We start from the raw sequence: 17,588 nt of genomic DNA, 5'->3' as shown, positions 1-17,588 counted from the left end.
CATCCACAGCCGTCGACAGAAATTCGTGAAAAGTTAATTATTTATTCATTTGAAAATTAAACTGATATAAAATTTGATCATACAAAAGGAAAATTTTATACAAAACTAGCTTTAACCCGCGACTTTTCAGTGTGAAATTAAAAAAAAAAACGAAAGTGAGAGTAGCCTATGAGTTTTTTCAGACTATCTTCTACGTCTATGCCGAATTTCATCGAGATCCGTTCAGCCGTTTAGGCTACAAACTCTACCAAACATCCATCCATCCATCCATCCATCCATCCATTTATACTTTCGCATTTATAATATTAGTAGGATTAGTAAGATGGTTACAACAAATAAATCATAATTTCTAAATCACAATATCGACTTGCATACTTCCTATTCACATTCCATCTTGATACAAGTTGACAACAAACACTACGAATTGTTATGTCAAATTGATATCAAACATCGAGTTGACAATCCCGTGGTCTTTTTAAGTTTTGAAAATGTTTTATTAAAAATGTCTCAGAGGTAAGTTTAAGTGGTTGTTTCGAGTATTATTACTGCTGGCCTTGGACTAGTTTCGCACGGATTGTGTTTCGAAGCAAACCGACTATACAATGAGATAAAAGATCTCACGATTTCTTCTAATGTAATTGAGTCCGAATGTATAATGGATTGGGTAAGTTCCGGAGGATAATGTCTTTTGTCGTATTACGTGATATATCTCACTCTCATAATACAACACATTACTATGGTACTATATGTTAGTGTTTAAAAACCTATGGCTAGTGTTAGCGATCTTACTATTGTAAATGCGAAAGTTTATGGATAGTTGGAGATTAACTAGAGTTTATAGCCTAAACTACTGAACAGATCTCGATGATATTTGTCACAGATGTAGAGGATAGTCTGGAAGAACACATGGGCTATTTGCTTTTGTTTTTTTTTTAATTCCATCCAGACGGAGTCGCGGGAGAAAGCTAGTACGTTATATACTAAAGTTGCCAATTTGCCTGCCTATTTTTACTTTCGTTTTTCTTACAAATATTTTGTTCCAGATTAAAACATAACACTCCCGTTTAGCAACCGTATTAGGTCGAGTATTCGTAATTCGACTCCGTATGCCACATTTTATTAAATGGCAACATTAATTCTTGGAGCTGACATAAAAGTCATTATTAACTTTAATGCGATCGCTGAGTGCTTTGCCAAGGCCATTACCAAAAGGTCTGCGTTTTAATAATATCATTATTATTTTTAAAACACTTTTTTAAAATCGAATATCTAATCTTGTAAGAGTTAACGTAGGTGAGAACGATTTCATTTCGTTTTTTATTATATTACGATCGATATTGTAGACAGGAATATTGACAAACCAATGAAAATTTATTGCACAATTTTTATGAAAATTTATGAAACGAATATGACATTTGAAAATAATATCATCTTGCTCATTTTAAACAAACACCGTACAACCAGTTTTTTTCCTTTAACCGTGTAACGGAAACTGTTCTAATCTCGATGACCAAGTTGTTTCCGGTCGATTTGATGCAGTGGCCTTGCAGAATGTCATGGCTCTTTGCATTTTTCATCGTCATTTAACACGGTGACTTTTTCGAAGATTTATTTGAAAACTAGCTTTCGACCGCGAATTCGTCCGCATGAAAATAAAAAATAACAAAAGCATACAGAACTCTAGATGACGTTCCTTAGTTTATTTCTTCCGTTTACTTAAGTTCTAAAAGCGAACTCAGCCGTACTTGATTAAATTTTATCGTTTATTCCGATAAATTTGAAGCAACAACGTAATAACTTCGTAGTCACTGTGTAAATTGAAAATTTATTGCCAACGTTTCCAATTCCCGGCTGTCGCTTCGACGGATGCGGTTAGATTTTTTTTAAAACGAAATTAATATGACTTTTAGAATTTAACTCGGGCTTTGTAATCGTTTACAATTGGATTATTTTTATATATATAATAAATGATGTCATTGGTCAGTCAGTTCAGTCAGTTAAATTATGGTTAAAAACGTTTAATTTAATAATTAATTTTCTTGTCTTAAATTTCATATTTTCTATGAAAACTGATCTATGTTATCTATCTATATTACACATCATTCAAGTATCTTTTAAGTGTTAAACACGAGTATTTTATTATCTGCAAAATGCAATAAATGCATACGACATAATGCAATAGAGATCTTAATATAATCCGTCAACGTCTAGCTTTATTGTCATACTTTAAATGATGTTCTAAATAAACGTATATATTATTATTTAGAACGCATTTGTTTGTTCAATAACGACGGTTGTATTGTTTGCATAGCGTCTTATAACAATATCAACACATCCAGAGAGCGGACGTTCCAAAAATTGTTGAATCCCATGATGACGTTGATTTACTGCACAATGCAGTCAATCATGCATTAATATTATTTATTTTAGATAATTTAGCATCTAAATGTGCCCAATGACTACAATATGTTTAAAAACTTAAGCTTGATAAACACCAATCTGTATAAATGGATCGGCCTTTTCTTGGAAATGACAGAAAAGTCTCTATTTTTCTATTTTTTACCACCGCAATCAATAGCGACTGTCAGCGCCAAGATGATGATGCGAATATCAAATAGGCACAAAACACCACGTCTATAGTCTATCCATTTGTACAGGTTAGTGATGCCTAATGTCAGTCATACAAATCCAAAAGTATACCTTTAATTCAGATCCTAACTCCTCGCTTTGCAAGGTTTTTTTGATATTTTGGAACTCACAAAAACAGATACATACCCTAATGATAACCTTATTAATTCGGAATTATATTCAATTATTATTTCAAGTGTATTATAACGTATTAAAGGATAGAATAAATTAGTACAATACCCTCCGGGGCTTCTGTAAAATTAATATTATTTCAGAGGCTGAAAGCGAGTCTTGTACTTTGATACAACTGTACCTCCGATTCGAATGCCGTATTTAAGTCGTTGAATATTTAACTCATTTATGTTGAATTATATTCTATAAGCCGTGATGAGTTTCTCGTTTGCGAACGGAGGCCGCCCTATTTAATTAAACACCAAACGATTTCTTTTGTTCTATCGTAAAATGGTAGACGGTTCTTGAGATGTTCAAAATTGAATTCTTAGTGGAAAATTAATTTATAATGAATCTATCAAACTGTTTAAGAAGCGATAGGCTAGAGAATAGACTTTTTGTCTAAGATACTGTACTAAATTGTTTCTTAAAATGCTATAGATTACTATTGACCCCAAGAAGTGCTAGAGATCAAAATTATACTAGATATTAAAACATATTGTCTATCTACGATACGAAAACGGTGGTAATGTAAATCACTTTGTATTGTTTGCATTAGGTAAAGTGCTAAAGGACCTATATAGATAGAAATGTTATCAGTGCACGCATTGGATTGTTAGCAGAATGATAAGAACGCATCGTTAAGTAAATGCTTTTCTCTCATGTGTGTTTTATGATAAGGATTGTGTTTTACTTGGACAGGTGCTATTAATTGGATCAAATCACTGCTAATACCTAGCTAATTTTACAGAAAATAAATAATAACATCTTTAGCAAAGAAAATAAAACTACTCATTGAATTATAACAATGGAGATTGGACATAGTACTTAGTTTTAATAATAATTTAAATGGAAAATATTACGCAGTTTCCATGCACAATGTTAATCCACAATTTAAATTTTAATTTGTTCTTTGAACTTTTGATAAATTATCGTAACCAAAGCTAAAAAGTAAAAACAAACGATAAAACCGTTCATTTTTCTATTTTACCAGTAATTGCGGAGGATTATACGAAACAATAATTGAAATCGGATTTCATAAAGCCGAATTGGAAAGGGTTTAGAGTTGAGCGTGGATAATATTTAATATTCTTCAAACAGAAAAAGTTAAGCGTACATTTCGTTTCAAGATTAAAGTAAAAATTTAGATGATGTAGCAACAAACTTTGATCTTTACGAAAGATAGTAAATATAGTTGTCCTCATTAAAAAGATCTACTGTTTAATTCTAAGTCGAATTGAATACTGCTAGCGTCCGATTGCTTCTATAAAAATGTGACAATTCAATCATTCGGTGGGAAGGCAAAAGGTCACCGATAATAAAAAGAAACGGTACTTCAAAAATACCGAAACTTACAAAGTATATTTGTCAATGTGTCAATAAACATAAAAGATCCATAAACAAAAATGAAGCCGTATAAAGCCACAAATATCTATTTATAAGAATTCGGGCTCAAAAGTCTCGATTAATCTACTTCGAAGTTACGAGACGTAGTGTCCCCGAGGGTCACGTTATTTTTTAAGTAACATTCAGATGATAGATGTCGCTACGAGCTCTGTTCTGAGAGCACAGAGAGAGGGAAAGGGGCGTCGAGACTAAGAGATGGGATATTTCAATATCGATAGTTTATGAGAATAATATTTAAAGTATCTTGAACTTGACATTATTACTAAGTAATCTTTTTACGTTAATGTCTAGTCGTAGGACACTGGTTTTTTATTATCTAACATTACTTCCCGAACGTATTTAATGGTTGATAGTGATAACGCTACAAGATAACTATTATTGAAATTAAATATTATTAAAATTGAAATTGAAAATAATTTAAGCATACCAGTAACTAGATTTATTCCGTGCCCGTGTTTTGAATCCCATTTAAAAAGTAACAAGCGCAACACTTTTCACACAAAACCACTAAAATCTTTGTGTCGAATACATCGGTGACCTTAGAACCCTTGGTTCAATTTTTTCAGGGCACAAATAAAACAGTATTATAATCGATAATGTTGAGTACATCCCTAGTGTCCGCACACACGCCGCAGGTATTTATAGCTGCGTCGGCAACAGGAATGCACATCGCCCACCTACAGCCAGCAATAATATCACCACTGTCAAGTTCATTACTCACTCATCCCGTCGCATCGTTACGCACTGTAAGCCCGGCGTTACTTGTATACCGAGCAATTTTTATGAACGTCTATTGATGGACGACATAATGAAAGTTTTAAGTGTTACAGACAGCACTTTAGCTCTTATTTCGCGTTGTTTATTTATAGCGTATATGGTCTTTATTCCGTTGCATACTTGTATCTGCAGGAAATCATCGGTTAAGATAAAATGGTCGAATCAAATGAACATTAAGAGCGTTAAGTTACAAGTAGGTATAAAACTATATCACTGTAAGTTGGTCGATAATAATTGTTATTGCTTATTTCTGTAATTTTTACATAACTTATAGACGCACACAAAATTAGACTGATCTGTTTTAGTAATCATTGAAATGGATATGCAAGTTTTGATTTTGGGATATATAGATAAGGTCCAAGAATATAAATTAGGTTAAAAATTAAACCATCGGAAGATAAAAATTACTGTTTAACTGCGGACATCGAAGCTTACATCAATGAATACGAAAAAAAATTGCAGCATTTGCAGCGCTTTGGTAAGCCATAAACCATCCTTCGGGCTTGAAAAATACAGCGAAAGTGGTAGCTGCCAAGTTTGCCATTTATCTGCAGTCGCCTGACCGGGAAATGTGTTTCGCATGGATCGTAAGTATAGTTTATTACGGTTCGCTTCAATGCATTTCAAATGAAAGAGGATTACAGAATAAACTATAAGCCGTGTTTGTATAGATTTATTACAAACAGATCGACAATTTTTTTAAAAAAATACGCTAACCACCCTACTGTAGATTAGAAACGTAGGTAAATATTATAATTCTTTGCTCATCGCCATAAGTATTTAGTACTATCTTCCTAAAGTCCTACTAAAGATGCAGATAACAATGTTCTGGTCAATGAAAAACGATATAATCACTTAGTAGAATGATCGTAATGCCCCGGAAGCCAATAAGGAGGTGAAATGTTCTAGAAAAAACTGCAAAAAATACAAAGCCAATAAATCACATTATCATCTCACTCGACCAGCTCAGTTTAATTACAAACAATTATTTAGTTATACGTATGAAGGCATCCTTTACTATCCTAACATGATGAAGGGAAAGCATTCAATGTATTTGTCGGTTTGAAAACATCCAGAAAGGCCAGCACTATAGCTTATCGGTTGTTTTTATGGATCCGCGCGGAGTCGGAAAGATATACCGCCAACAGAATGCTCGTTAAAGCGATATTAGATTTGTTTGTCCGTCTGTTCCGAATAGTATTACAATGATAACGACCCTGTCTGGGTTAAAATGAACGGAAAATAAATGGCTAGCGAGAAAACTTCGACATTTACATTATCATGTTATGTAAGATTGTGATTTTAATATTAACAATTAGATAGGAAATTTTATTTGAATAGAATTATATACAATAACAATAATTAATATATTTTCTTTGAATTATAATACTTTAGGAAGTACGTACTAGATTTTTATATGATTTTAAAATCGAGTTCATTAAATACAATAAAAGGCAATAATTCAAATGACCTCTTTCGTGTCTAACATCAAAGTTGGTATCGAACTTGGGTGGTACAGAGGAGGCCGTACCCGTGTCACTCCCTGGCACGAAATACTTTACAACTTTATAGCTGATAAAGCGGCCGCGCCATCCTCTATTCAATTCACGAAACAATTTCATGAATAATTTACTTTTATGGCAACTATGAAAAGGTCATGAGAGATAAACGTGTTGAATTCACGAGTTTTATGTGTTTGAAAAATAAACGAAAGTCATTTGAATAGAAATGCGATTTGAAAATGTTCTCTATACTCTGTATACTATAGGCATATACATGCGCTCAGTTCTAGCTATTTTAACTGAGAACTCGATTGTTTAAAACTGTACAGTTCAACTGACGGATAAAATTTTGCTCACACGCTCTTGTCAGTTACGACTAAGCATATGTTGGCTTTACACGGAAATTATATTTAACAGTCAATTAAGGTATAAAACTAGAATTAACATCTAAAACAGAATTTAGAGAAAGATTTTCTCCGTCATATATTACAAGAATTTTAAAATGAAGTAGGGATGTAATAAAAACGTCAAAAACATGGATATAAATTGTCGATAAAAACCCTCCACTATCAGACATTTTATAAAATCGCCCGAACGTCCGCAGTCCGTAAATCATCACTAGCAAAGACGGCGGAAAACGGAATGAGCAAGCATTCGACTACCAACAAAGTGCGAACCATCCCTCGGCTTAAAGAGCACACGCACACCTTCCACTAAACTTTCGCACAACTGTTGTGCTTGTCAATTGTTTCGCAGTCCATTCAACTGTTTAGTTGCACAACTAAAAATCGAGTAGTATGCACACCTCATAGGAATTAGAGCGCGACTAAACAGTTGTGCGATATTTTAGTCAAAGAAGTGTGCTCGCTTATAATCAATAGAAATAAGTGGTTTAATATATCGTTTATTTCTTTTTTAATTAACAAGAAAACATAAAAGAATTTATTATTTCTATAGTCATACGATTTATATGCGAAACGCTTGAATCGTTTGCAATTCGCAGATACTGTCAAGTCAAACATTTATTAGGTTTCTTTTCATTTGACAAAAATACCTCAGAGCCTTGTCATTAATATAAAAAAACGAACACTCTTTGTACATATGTGCACAATAAATAGGATACATGAGACTTTAGACAAGGAGTTTTAAGGAATTCATTGACAAGCGTTCTCTTATGACTGTAAGATAATTTGGGAAAATTTATTTAGCTATATTAAAACAGTTGCCAAGACGTTAACAGCATAAGTATTGAGCGCAATGACTCACTCAAATTTCCAGGTAATTAAGCTTTCAAAGGCGCTAACTTACTTTCGAGAAGGATGAATTTGTTATGGAACAGTTACGACGAGTTCCCACAAACTTCGCTAACTACTGCTTTCAAGGTTTCCTCTGTAGTTAGTTGCAGTGATTCGGAACGAATTATCTTTTAAACTATATCTCTGAATTTCATGTTAATATACTCTAATATAGTTTGTCTAAATAAGATAGATTCGTTTGATAAATGACGCATATGAAGTATCGAATTCAATTTGTATGAAGGCAAATGCCGTACTTAATAGACTGGTATCGTAGTGACGAAACAAACACGCATACCTAACAACTATAAACTATCGATGTTCGGTTTAAAAAAAAATTATCGAACTTAACCAAAATTATTTTTTTCTTATTAACTAATTTAGAGGACAATTCTTGTATTGATTATAGTGTGGAAAATTTAGCGATGACAATAATAATAGCGAAATCCAATTCGATTACGTACAGCTATAATAGTTGTAAATTTTTATTTACTCTTATTATTTGTTATGATTCTGCAGGTCATTATTAAATTGAGAAAACAGTGTTTTTTTTTTAATCCATGAGTTATAACTATGAACCTATCGATTCCAACATCTATAAGAATAAAAATCGAAAATCAAATTCATGCTTTATTTTCCACAACCCATTCCTACTAAATTGTGACATGAATTGTCAAAGTAATCTATCTTATTTAGACAAACTATAATAGACGTGGACTTTGTTATTATAAAGGTGTGGTTCCTTGATGTTAAATGCAATTATTAGAATTATAATAAACTAGCAATTGCTTGCGATTTCATCCGCATGAAATTAAAAAATATAACCTATGTTACTCACTGATGTACCTTTTTAATGGTAATTTTTTTAAATAGTCCCCTTAATTTATGAGTTATTTCAATACCTACAAAAATACAAATATTTCTCTTTATAATATTAGTGTAGATAATGATTTGGCTGAGCATTACTAGTAAACATTTTCTCTACTTAAATGTAGATAATTAAGTGTAAATGTGCCAAAGAGACATGCGTGTTTATTTTCTAGAAACTGGATTATAAGTGAACTGTTACTTTGTAATGTCGGTCATGAGAGACGGACAGTCGATGTTAAACATTTAATTTGTATTGGTTTTTCATACATAAATATTTTTTCGGATGGTGACTCGATTGTCTATTGGGTCTTGTATTAAGATTCTACTATTTAACACGGTGTACCCATCTCTGTTCCATACAAGTCATACAAAAATGTGAAGTAACCGCTTCGTTGATTAGAAGGGTGTGCAGTGATCCTCATCACGTGAGAAAGCAGTTACAAAAACTCAAAAAATAGAAAGAGATAGATGTAGTTATGATACATTCATTCATTTTTTTGTTAAATAAGTCAGCTTTTATCGACTATCCTTTAAAATACTACATCGCAAACGTCTACCTCACTTGGGTATCTGAAAAAGACCAAATATTGTAAAAACTAAGGATTAATCACAACGCTACAGATACCAATTTAAAACTATTTACTACCTAAATAAGACATTGTAATTAATAATAACATAGCAGCGAAGAAGAGTTAATGTTTTGATAACGGTAATTATATCGATATTTCTTTTTTGGCATTACAAATTACACATCAGTATAGCTTGTACTTATAATGGGATAATACAAGATACATTGACGGGGAAATATTTTTATGTTATCTACACGGGTCTCTAGGGATTGTAGAATAGTGTTTGAAAATATATGACTTTATATTACAATTTTGACCCCGCCTTGACGACGTAAATATCATTTGGTAACCTCTTAATATATAAATCAAGAACCGAAGATTTATTTCGAGTGTATCGAAATCTTTAGATATTTTACTCTCTCTAAAGTTTGTTTTTAATTCAATGTCAGTGACTTTTTCTCTTGTTTTAATTTATTTCATTAATTCAAAAAACAATGACGGCTATAACATAGTTGTTTACTGATTGGATCGTGTAAAAACAATAAATCATTGTGGGCTAAGTATTTGTTAAATCATTGTTTGTTTACAAGTATTGTTGCTACGTCCTGTTTGTTTTTAAAACTGAATTCCATACTTCATTCGACAGTAAACAAAGTATTCGAATTATGAGATGATACACTTTCATCTGGGAATGGAAGCAGATTTCTTTAGGTATAAGCCTATGTGTTCTTCCAGACTATCCTCTTCAACTGTACCAAATTTCATCGAAAACCGTTCACCCGTTTAGGCTACAAACTCTAACAAACATCCATCCATCCACCTTAATTTTCGCATTTATAATATTAGTATGATATAAATGAGATAATGCAAATCATTCTTGCTCAGTTTGACCCATGAAATACCAGGACCTCATAGAATACTAGCAAGATTTTCTACGATCTATCTTTCTTGTGTATACAGTCTAGGCTAGTAACATATATTATTGTTAGTTGTTACATATACGTGTGTGATTATCAAGCGTGAAATAACAGACTAAAAATACTATATCTGGCTGTAGATTTTTCTTGAAACCTCCTCAAAGTTATTGGTTCATTAAACTTGTGAATGCAAACATAGTTGCTATGTATGTATAGTACGGGTGACTCATTATAACCCAAACAGTACATTAAATTTACGTACACGCAGTAGTAGGTATTTCATACTGGCGAAAATTACGATGTAAATAGGTGCGTGTCGCATAATGTATTTGAGATTCGTTCCCGGAAGTCAAATCAACAATCTTCTATAAAACTTTTCGTTTACATTCTTTGATAGTAATATTTAAATATAAAATCAACTTACTAATTAAAACTAAATGTTAAATATCTTTTGTTTTTCACATTTATTTTCACAAAAATACACACCCACATACAAGAAATAACGTTACGTCGTCCTCCCCAACTCAGGTAAAATTTCTGAGCCAACCGCGATGGTTTTAAGGTTATATTGTTATTTCTGTTTCTATGTTATTCTAAAAATTGTACCGACAGAAAGGTATTACAATTCTATTAAAGTACAATTAAGTAACGAGACTTTTACACAATACGTTTATTATTAAATCAATTTATCATTTTACTTTATTATTTTTCTACAAATTTCCTATAAGACCTTTGTTAAATTAAACATACACATTTTCGTGTTTCAAAAGTTATGTTATTAATACAAAAGTAACGACACTTAAAAGTTAATTAGTTTAATTTGGCTAATATTTACTTAAACTGACATTATAATTCTTATAAGACGTATAATTTGTTCTTACCTTCTTTTCTTAGTGCCCGCTGGTAATGTCTCAAAAGGTAACAAAACAAATAAACTGTCACAGCGTAAAGGTTACTTTGGACGCTTACAATGCGACTAATACTTTTCACACAAAACAACGGAACAAAACTATTTCTTAAATCAAACAAACGCAGTTGGCATAAATCGCTCCATTTCTATAGTCACCGTTCACTTTGTTATAGAACTTTCACAAGTTACATAAAAGTTTACTAAGAAAGTTGCGGAGGTCAAAAATCGAAATATTATCCTTTGATAAACACGTGAATCAGGAATGCGCCGCTCGCCGGCACTCAAACACAAACCAGTCGACGTGCACCGAACACTGTCAAAACGGACCAGCTGGTTCGGCATCTCTGCCACTCTAGCGGCAAAACTCACAACTAACTTCAGACCTGACGTAAAATGATACAACTTGAATTTTGACAAAAAATATAGGCTATACATTTTTCATGAAATTTTATATCTCTTACAAAAAGTTCTACCATACTTTAATTAAATTCAAAACATAAAAATCTATAAATATTGTTATCAAATACGTAAAAAGTACGTGAACTTAAAGCACAGTATAAAAATAGATTGACTATTTTTTAAAAGGGATTTACATTAATCTTTAAAAAAAAATAAAATTGATTAAAGCGAATTTGATATAATAAACTTATATATTTTTCCATGGAGTTACAAACGCGAAAGCAAATCGCGTCATGGCGGCACGTCGACTCTGGCTGAGGAGGATATTGACTTGCGGCGCCGTCACTGCGCATGTATTAACTAAAGCATGTGTTACTGTTTTTAAAATTATTTTTACAGAAAAAACACTCTTATTAAATTTAATTTACCATTTCATACTTCTTTATCGATTAGTTAAAAAAAATGCTGTTAGTTTCTAACACAAAAAAGTTTAATGACAGACACCGTTAGCGTCGCAGTCGACCCGGGCGGCCTTGACCTGAGGAAAAAATTAGCCTGTTGTTCACGCTTTAATAATAACTTAGCGGATTATTATAATGGAGCCTAAAAATATCCGTAGCCATGTTCGCGCGTATTTAAGAGCTTAAAGCTAAGAAATATTGAAATATATTAAAAAAAATCACATTGTTTTGGTATACCTACACAATATTCAGTTTTGTCTATTATAATTTTTTTTAATTAATCTAAAGACGTTACGCTTACATTAGAATTTTTGTTAAAAAGTAAGGTTCGTTTAAAATAAATATTGCTTAATTTCACGTTAAGCTAACCATATAATTTCACTTAATTAACATGAATTAATAAGCACAGCAAACATACAAAACGATGTTTTATTGTATAGTTATAATGATACCAATAACATTTAAATATTTCAGACCAGAAGAATATTTACAATTTTATTTAGAGCTGTTCTAAAACGTAGAAAAAAGTGAAAAAGTCAAGCTCCAAAATTCTAACGTTAGGTAAAATTCGCACAAGATGATGATAATCTTTCATGATAATAAAAAAGTTACAAAAAAAACAACTTTCGCATTGTTTATAACGTACGCCGAAGGAGGTCTCTGTTCATTACTCAACATGTTTGGAAAGTTGTCGGCAAGCGCAGCTAGATGGAAAATTTTGTCGTATATTAAACATAGATGGCGTGAGTATACGTCACTATTGTTAACGAAAGTAACTTTAAAAGTAGTGATAATTCATAGATGCCACTATTTTTAAACGAAAATTTGGTAAAAAATAATTACTGTGAATATTATAAACAAAAATTACTATCAAATAACCAAGTTGAGGAGAGGAAACGAAGATTTTATTTGTTTTCAACTAAAATTCATGTCTTTAGTAAGTAGTTACATTGCCTAAGTAGGTATACCGAATGGTATGGAAGCATAATTACTACTAAAAGAGAATTATTTTCGCTTTTAGAAATCAGAATAAATAATGGAAAATTTAAATTGTATATTAATAAACTATTAACCAACAAATTATAAGATGTAAATAATAAAATTACGCAAAGATACTATCATAGTCAGTATGTAGCACAAATAATAAACGCGTGGGTAACGCTGAGATTGTCCTAAGAAGTATATCTCGTAGGATAATCTAACAGTATCTGGCATATTTACAGTACCCGTACTTATTACAATACTGCACAAAGTAATAATCATTTTTTGTTCCTTAAAATCTTAAAAAAGGCGTATGTTTTGTTTAAAAACTGTCTAAAACGAAATTACTTAACACGTCTGTTCAGAGAATTATTAATTTTTGGCAACAACTACGGACAACAATGTTGTCGTTACAGTGGTGGCATAGATTATTTTGGCAACAATTATAACATTCAATTAAAAGCCAAGTTATTTTCATGTCATCGCGTAGTAAATATTGAAATAAATTACCGTTGAAATAAACTATTAAAGGTTATTTAACACAGACATTTCTAAATTGCTTTTTTAACCTGTGCCAATGTTTTCGTCATAAAATGTTTCCTCGTTTGATTCGCGTTGAAATACAAAATCGGTCTATTTCTCAGGTGACGATATATTAGGGTATGTTATGTAACAAAACAATTGAAGTAAGGCAGTTGTAAATTAACTGATAATACTTTACTTACATACATCTTGTCTCCGTCCTATACTGCGATGCTTTTCTCTTGTTTTGTTTTTAAATATTCTTCTTCTTAATCGATTCAGTACAACATCAGCTTCATCGACACTTTCCGATGACGATGATCGACTTAAATGAATCGCATCACTAACAGAATAACGTCTTTTGTTTGAAGAACTACTTAATTTTCGTTCACGTTGTTCAATTTCTGACAATCCCCGTCTATATAATTTCAATCGTTTTCTTAATTCGCAATCAGCGGCGACATCTGTCGACATGTTAATGAATTCACTTTCAGATATATCATCTCTAGCATTTAAGACATTTGTTTTATCATTTCCCTGTTTTACTTCTACGTTTTTTGACTTCTCGTTACATGAACCTGGTTCAAAAGATACTAAAGGCTTCATAGTTCGAGGTATAGTGATAGAATTGGCACTCGATGCTCGTCTCACAGCTAAACTTCTTAAATAAGTATTCAAGAAGGAAATTTTATTTCGGGGTAAGTTATAAAAATTAGTACCAGAATTCGAACGCGGTATTATTTCATTGTTGACTTTTCTTTCCCTCAGCGCAGTGTCGCTGAAAGATTGAGAAGTTTGTAGTACCAAGTGTGGTTTATTTTCTTCAGTCGAAGGCAATTCATTATTTGATTCTCCATTGATATGATTAAAATCGTTACAAACCAATATTTCTTTATCGTCTCCACATGTTTCATTATCTGAACTTTTGTAACTACTAGCTTCACTAGGTCCTTCTGAATGAAACGGAGTAGTTTCAATACTGCTGGGATGTAGATTATTAAAATTATTATTAACTGTAAGCTTACTTGGAATGTTGCATACACTATCATTATTCTTAACAATATAACTAACGTTATTGTTTTCTTTCAACAACACTGGGGTCCTGAATACACGAGTGTACACCCTGTCACCTGAAATAGTGTTGTGCTTACGAGGTAGTTTATGATTTATAACATGTTTGTAATCTTTCTCACGTAAGGATTGACTAGTCCGTAAATGAGGTTCTTCATAATCGGAACTTTTAATAGATATATTTTCGTCGTTTGTTTCTACTAATAGATTTCCTTCGCAGTCGAAAAGCTGCACCGTTGGAAATCTGATTCCTGGTGAATGATTTCGCGTTCGTAGTTCCCATTTTCTGTGTGAAGGTTTACGAAGTTGAATTCGAATAACATTGTCATCTATAATTGGACCGTTACTATCACTAGAATCTTCTTCGTTCTCCATCTTTTAATATACTTTTATTATTTCTCGGCATTTGTTTTTATATCGATTAACTTATTTCAACTTGGGAAACCTGTATTAAACGTTTACTTAATAGTAATCTGTTTGTTTACGATCAGCTGTTAGCCATGAATACTGGCATTTTGCCAAACATCACTATTCTTTGGCATGCACTCGAAAATAGCACCAATGTCAATTTTGTTTTTCAACACACACGAATTTAGTAGCACGTGATTCTCCTATCCGTTCCGCATACATTTTTAAGCACACGATGACCATCACAGACGAATACTTTTAATGATTGAATATAACAGTGCACAGAGACGGTGGATGTTGAAAACGATTGCATCATTCGCGTGTGCAAGTATTGCGCGCAGTTGCACCGTCTAATGACTTTATAATAGTAAAATGAATTTATTATAGTCGTATCGACGATCACTTCACAACTTTGAATCGAAAAATATCGATGCTTGCTAACAAATTGACACTTCACGTTGTTTGGCCTAACATCGTTCTAATGTTTGCGATCGCTAGGACCGCGCGCAATTTTTTGGACGTTCGCGGCTCCGGTCATTTGTACACTGAAAGCCAACGGCTAAACAGATGCGAGGCACTATAAATAGTGAACGAACACGTCGGTAATCTGGCCGGCTTCCCTTGAACCTAGTACTACTCGCATAACCGATGTGTAGCAAAAAGCATAATCTGTGACGTAAACGCAACAACTGTTCGGTTTGACACAGTTTTTCATTTGACCACTCGGCGTGACCATAAGCATTTGATGCAAGAAACGCCGATTACTTTGTATTAATTCAACATTTTCTTTTAAGCGCAATTAATTTAATACACTTAGAAAATCCATAAGTTATTAAAAGGTCAAAAAGATAGGTTTTGTTTGAAATGGGACATATATGTTAATTTATTTAGTTGCTCTAATTCTTATATCACGAATGGAATCTTATATGTTTTATGTATATATTGCTTTATTGATATTTACATTTCGTATCAATTTTTTGTTCCACCCGGATCTCATGCCTTCTATTTTGCAGTTGACATTACATAATAATAATAATACAAATTCCTAAGATATTTTTTATTCCTATAGAAATGTATTTGATGATGTAATCCGCAGCCATTTTATATTGTTGTGGGTGTTATAATAGTTCTAGCTTCAGATATACAACATCGTTTATAGATTACGTTCTTACTTTTATTATCTGCGCTTGTATCTATCTTCGTATCCATACTAATTTTATAAAAGAGGATTTTTTTATGTTTTGAAATAACTCAAAAACTACTGGGCCGATATCAAAAATTCTTTCACTATTAAAAAGCTACATTACCAGGGAGTAACAAAGGTGTAACAGAGGCATATTTTAATATTATTTTTTAATTTTAAGGAATGTTTGTCTGAATGTCCTATCGATAATTAAAATTGTATTAACGTCTGGTGACTTTTTATTGGCGATAAAATTATAAACTATAAATGAAGGTTCAAAATTATCGCTGTGGTAACCTCAATTTAATTGTTTTATGTTCGGAATCTCTTGGTATCCGCATGAATGAATCCTGCTGCAATAACAGTTGGCAACCGCCGCAGCTGCCTTTGATACCAACAGATATTAGAGTGCCGGACCTGCATTTGAAATCAAATCGTTGGATTTTTCACAATTGAAGTGAAAATTTATTTTGCAACGCTTTTTATGCAGTCTGATTGTCTGAATTGAACCTGAATTCACTGGTAAAATTGAAAAATAGGACCTTAAGCTACATAAATCTAAACTTCAAGCAAATCGGGAAAATTTTAGATTAATTTTAGATTACCTAAATCTTATAGTAATGATTAATAAAACAAATAAAAGTCTAATAAACTGGTACAAAAGTTCTTCTGTTTGTTACGATGCCAGCTGGTCTTGATGAGACCGTAGCGCGCCTAACGAAATGGTGTAGCAAACGATATTTCGATATTAGCATATTTATTGCGGCGCATGTTTGAGTAGGCGTCTAATAATTAATTTGTTTCAGTTTTAAATTAAATATGAAAGGGTCTCATTTAGTAAATTCAAGTAATTGGATTTAAGATTAAGAGCCTTTAGTTCATTTGCTATGCCCTATTTTAAGTTGTTCGATACATTGAACAGATCTTTTTGGAGAAAATATTTTCATGTGCTCACAAATATGTATAACACCGTCATACTTAATATATCTCCTAACTTAAATACTAAAATGCATATTTATCTAGTAAATTTATTAATGGGTTTTAGAAAAAGGACCTAAGTAAATATATTCAGAAGTCTGTCTATCAGACACTACCCTCTGGCATCTCTTACAACACCCACGATACTACGCACATATATTTTCTATTTATACTTTAACAATGTCGTCTCCTCATCATGTTGCCGGTCGTATTTATAGTTTTCTTTCAAAATATGGACTTATAACAACTGACCAGGGCAAGGAAATGGCAAGGAAATGTCAGGGGTAAATGCTATTCTGTAAATAATTTATTTGAAGTTTTTAAATATCTCATTTAGTATAACTCAAATTGGAAGAAATGGGAACGACATGTTGGGTATCAAACCTACATAGTTTTATAGGTTTTTCCTAATAAATGGTAATATAGATTTTTTATTTAAATGAATCAACATGTTTTTGGAATTAAATACAGTTAATTATATTTAGGGTGAATGTTGTAAAAATATCGTTTATTGTCTACGTTGTAGACGTAAGGTTACC

At 32.2% G+C, this 17,588-nt stretch overlaps 1 protein-coding gene across 1 annotated transcript in view; it reads right to left on the bottom strand.

Annotated features, from left to right (window-relative positions):
- Positions 1-15,447, bottom strand: part of LOC106101965 — a 71,437-nt gene extending 55,990 nt beyond the window's left edge. Inside the window, exon 1 of the mRNA XM_013281356.1 lies at positions 13,613-15,447. Coding sequence (XP_013136810.1) covers positions 13,613-14,855 — 1,243 coding nt within the window. The 5' untranslated portion in view covers positions 14,856-15,447. The remainder of the gene's footprint in view (positions 1-13,612) is intronic.
- Between the last annotated feature and the right edge of the window lie 2,141 nt (positions 15,448-17,588).

Source organism: Papilio polytes, unplaced genomic scaffold, assembly GCF_000836215.1.
Source record: "Papilio polytes unplaced genomic scaffold, Ppol_1.0 DF823934.1, whole genome shotgun sequence".
Taxonomy (NCBI): domain Eukaryota; kingdom Metazoa; phylum Arthropoda; class Insecta; order Lepidoptera; family Papilionidae; genus Papilio; species Papilio polytes.
The sequence above is the reverse complement of the archived record's forward strand: the minus strand, read 5'-3'. Positions and strand labels throughout refer to the sequence as shown.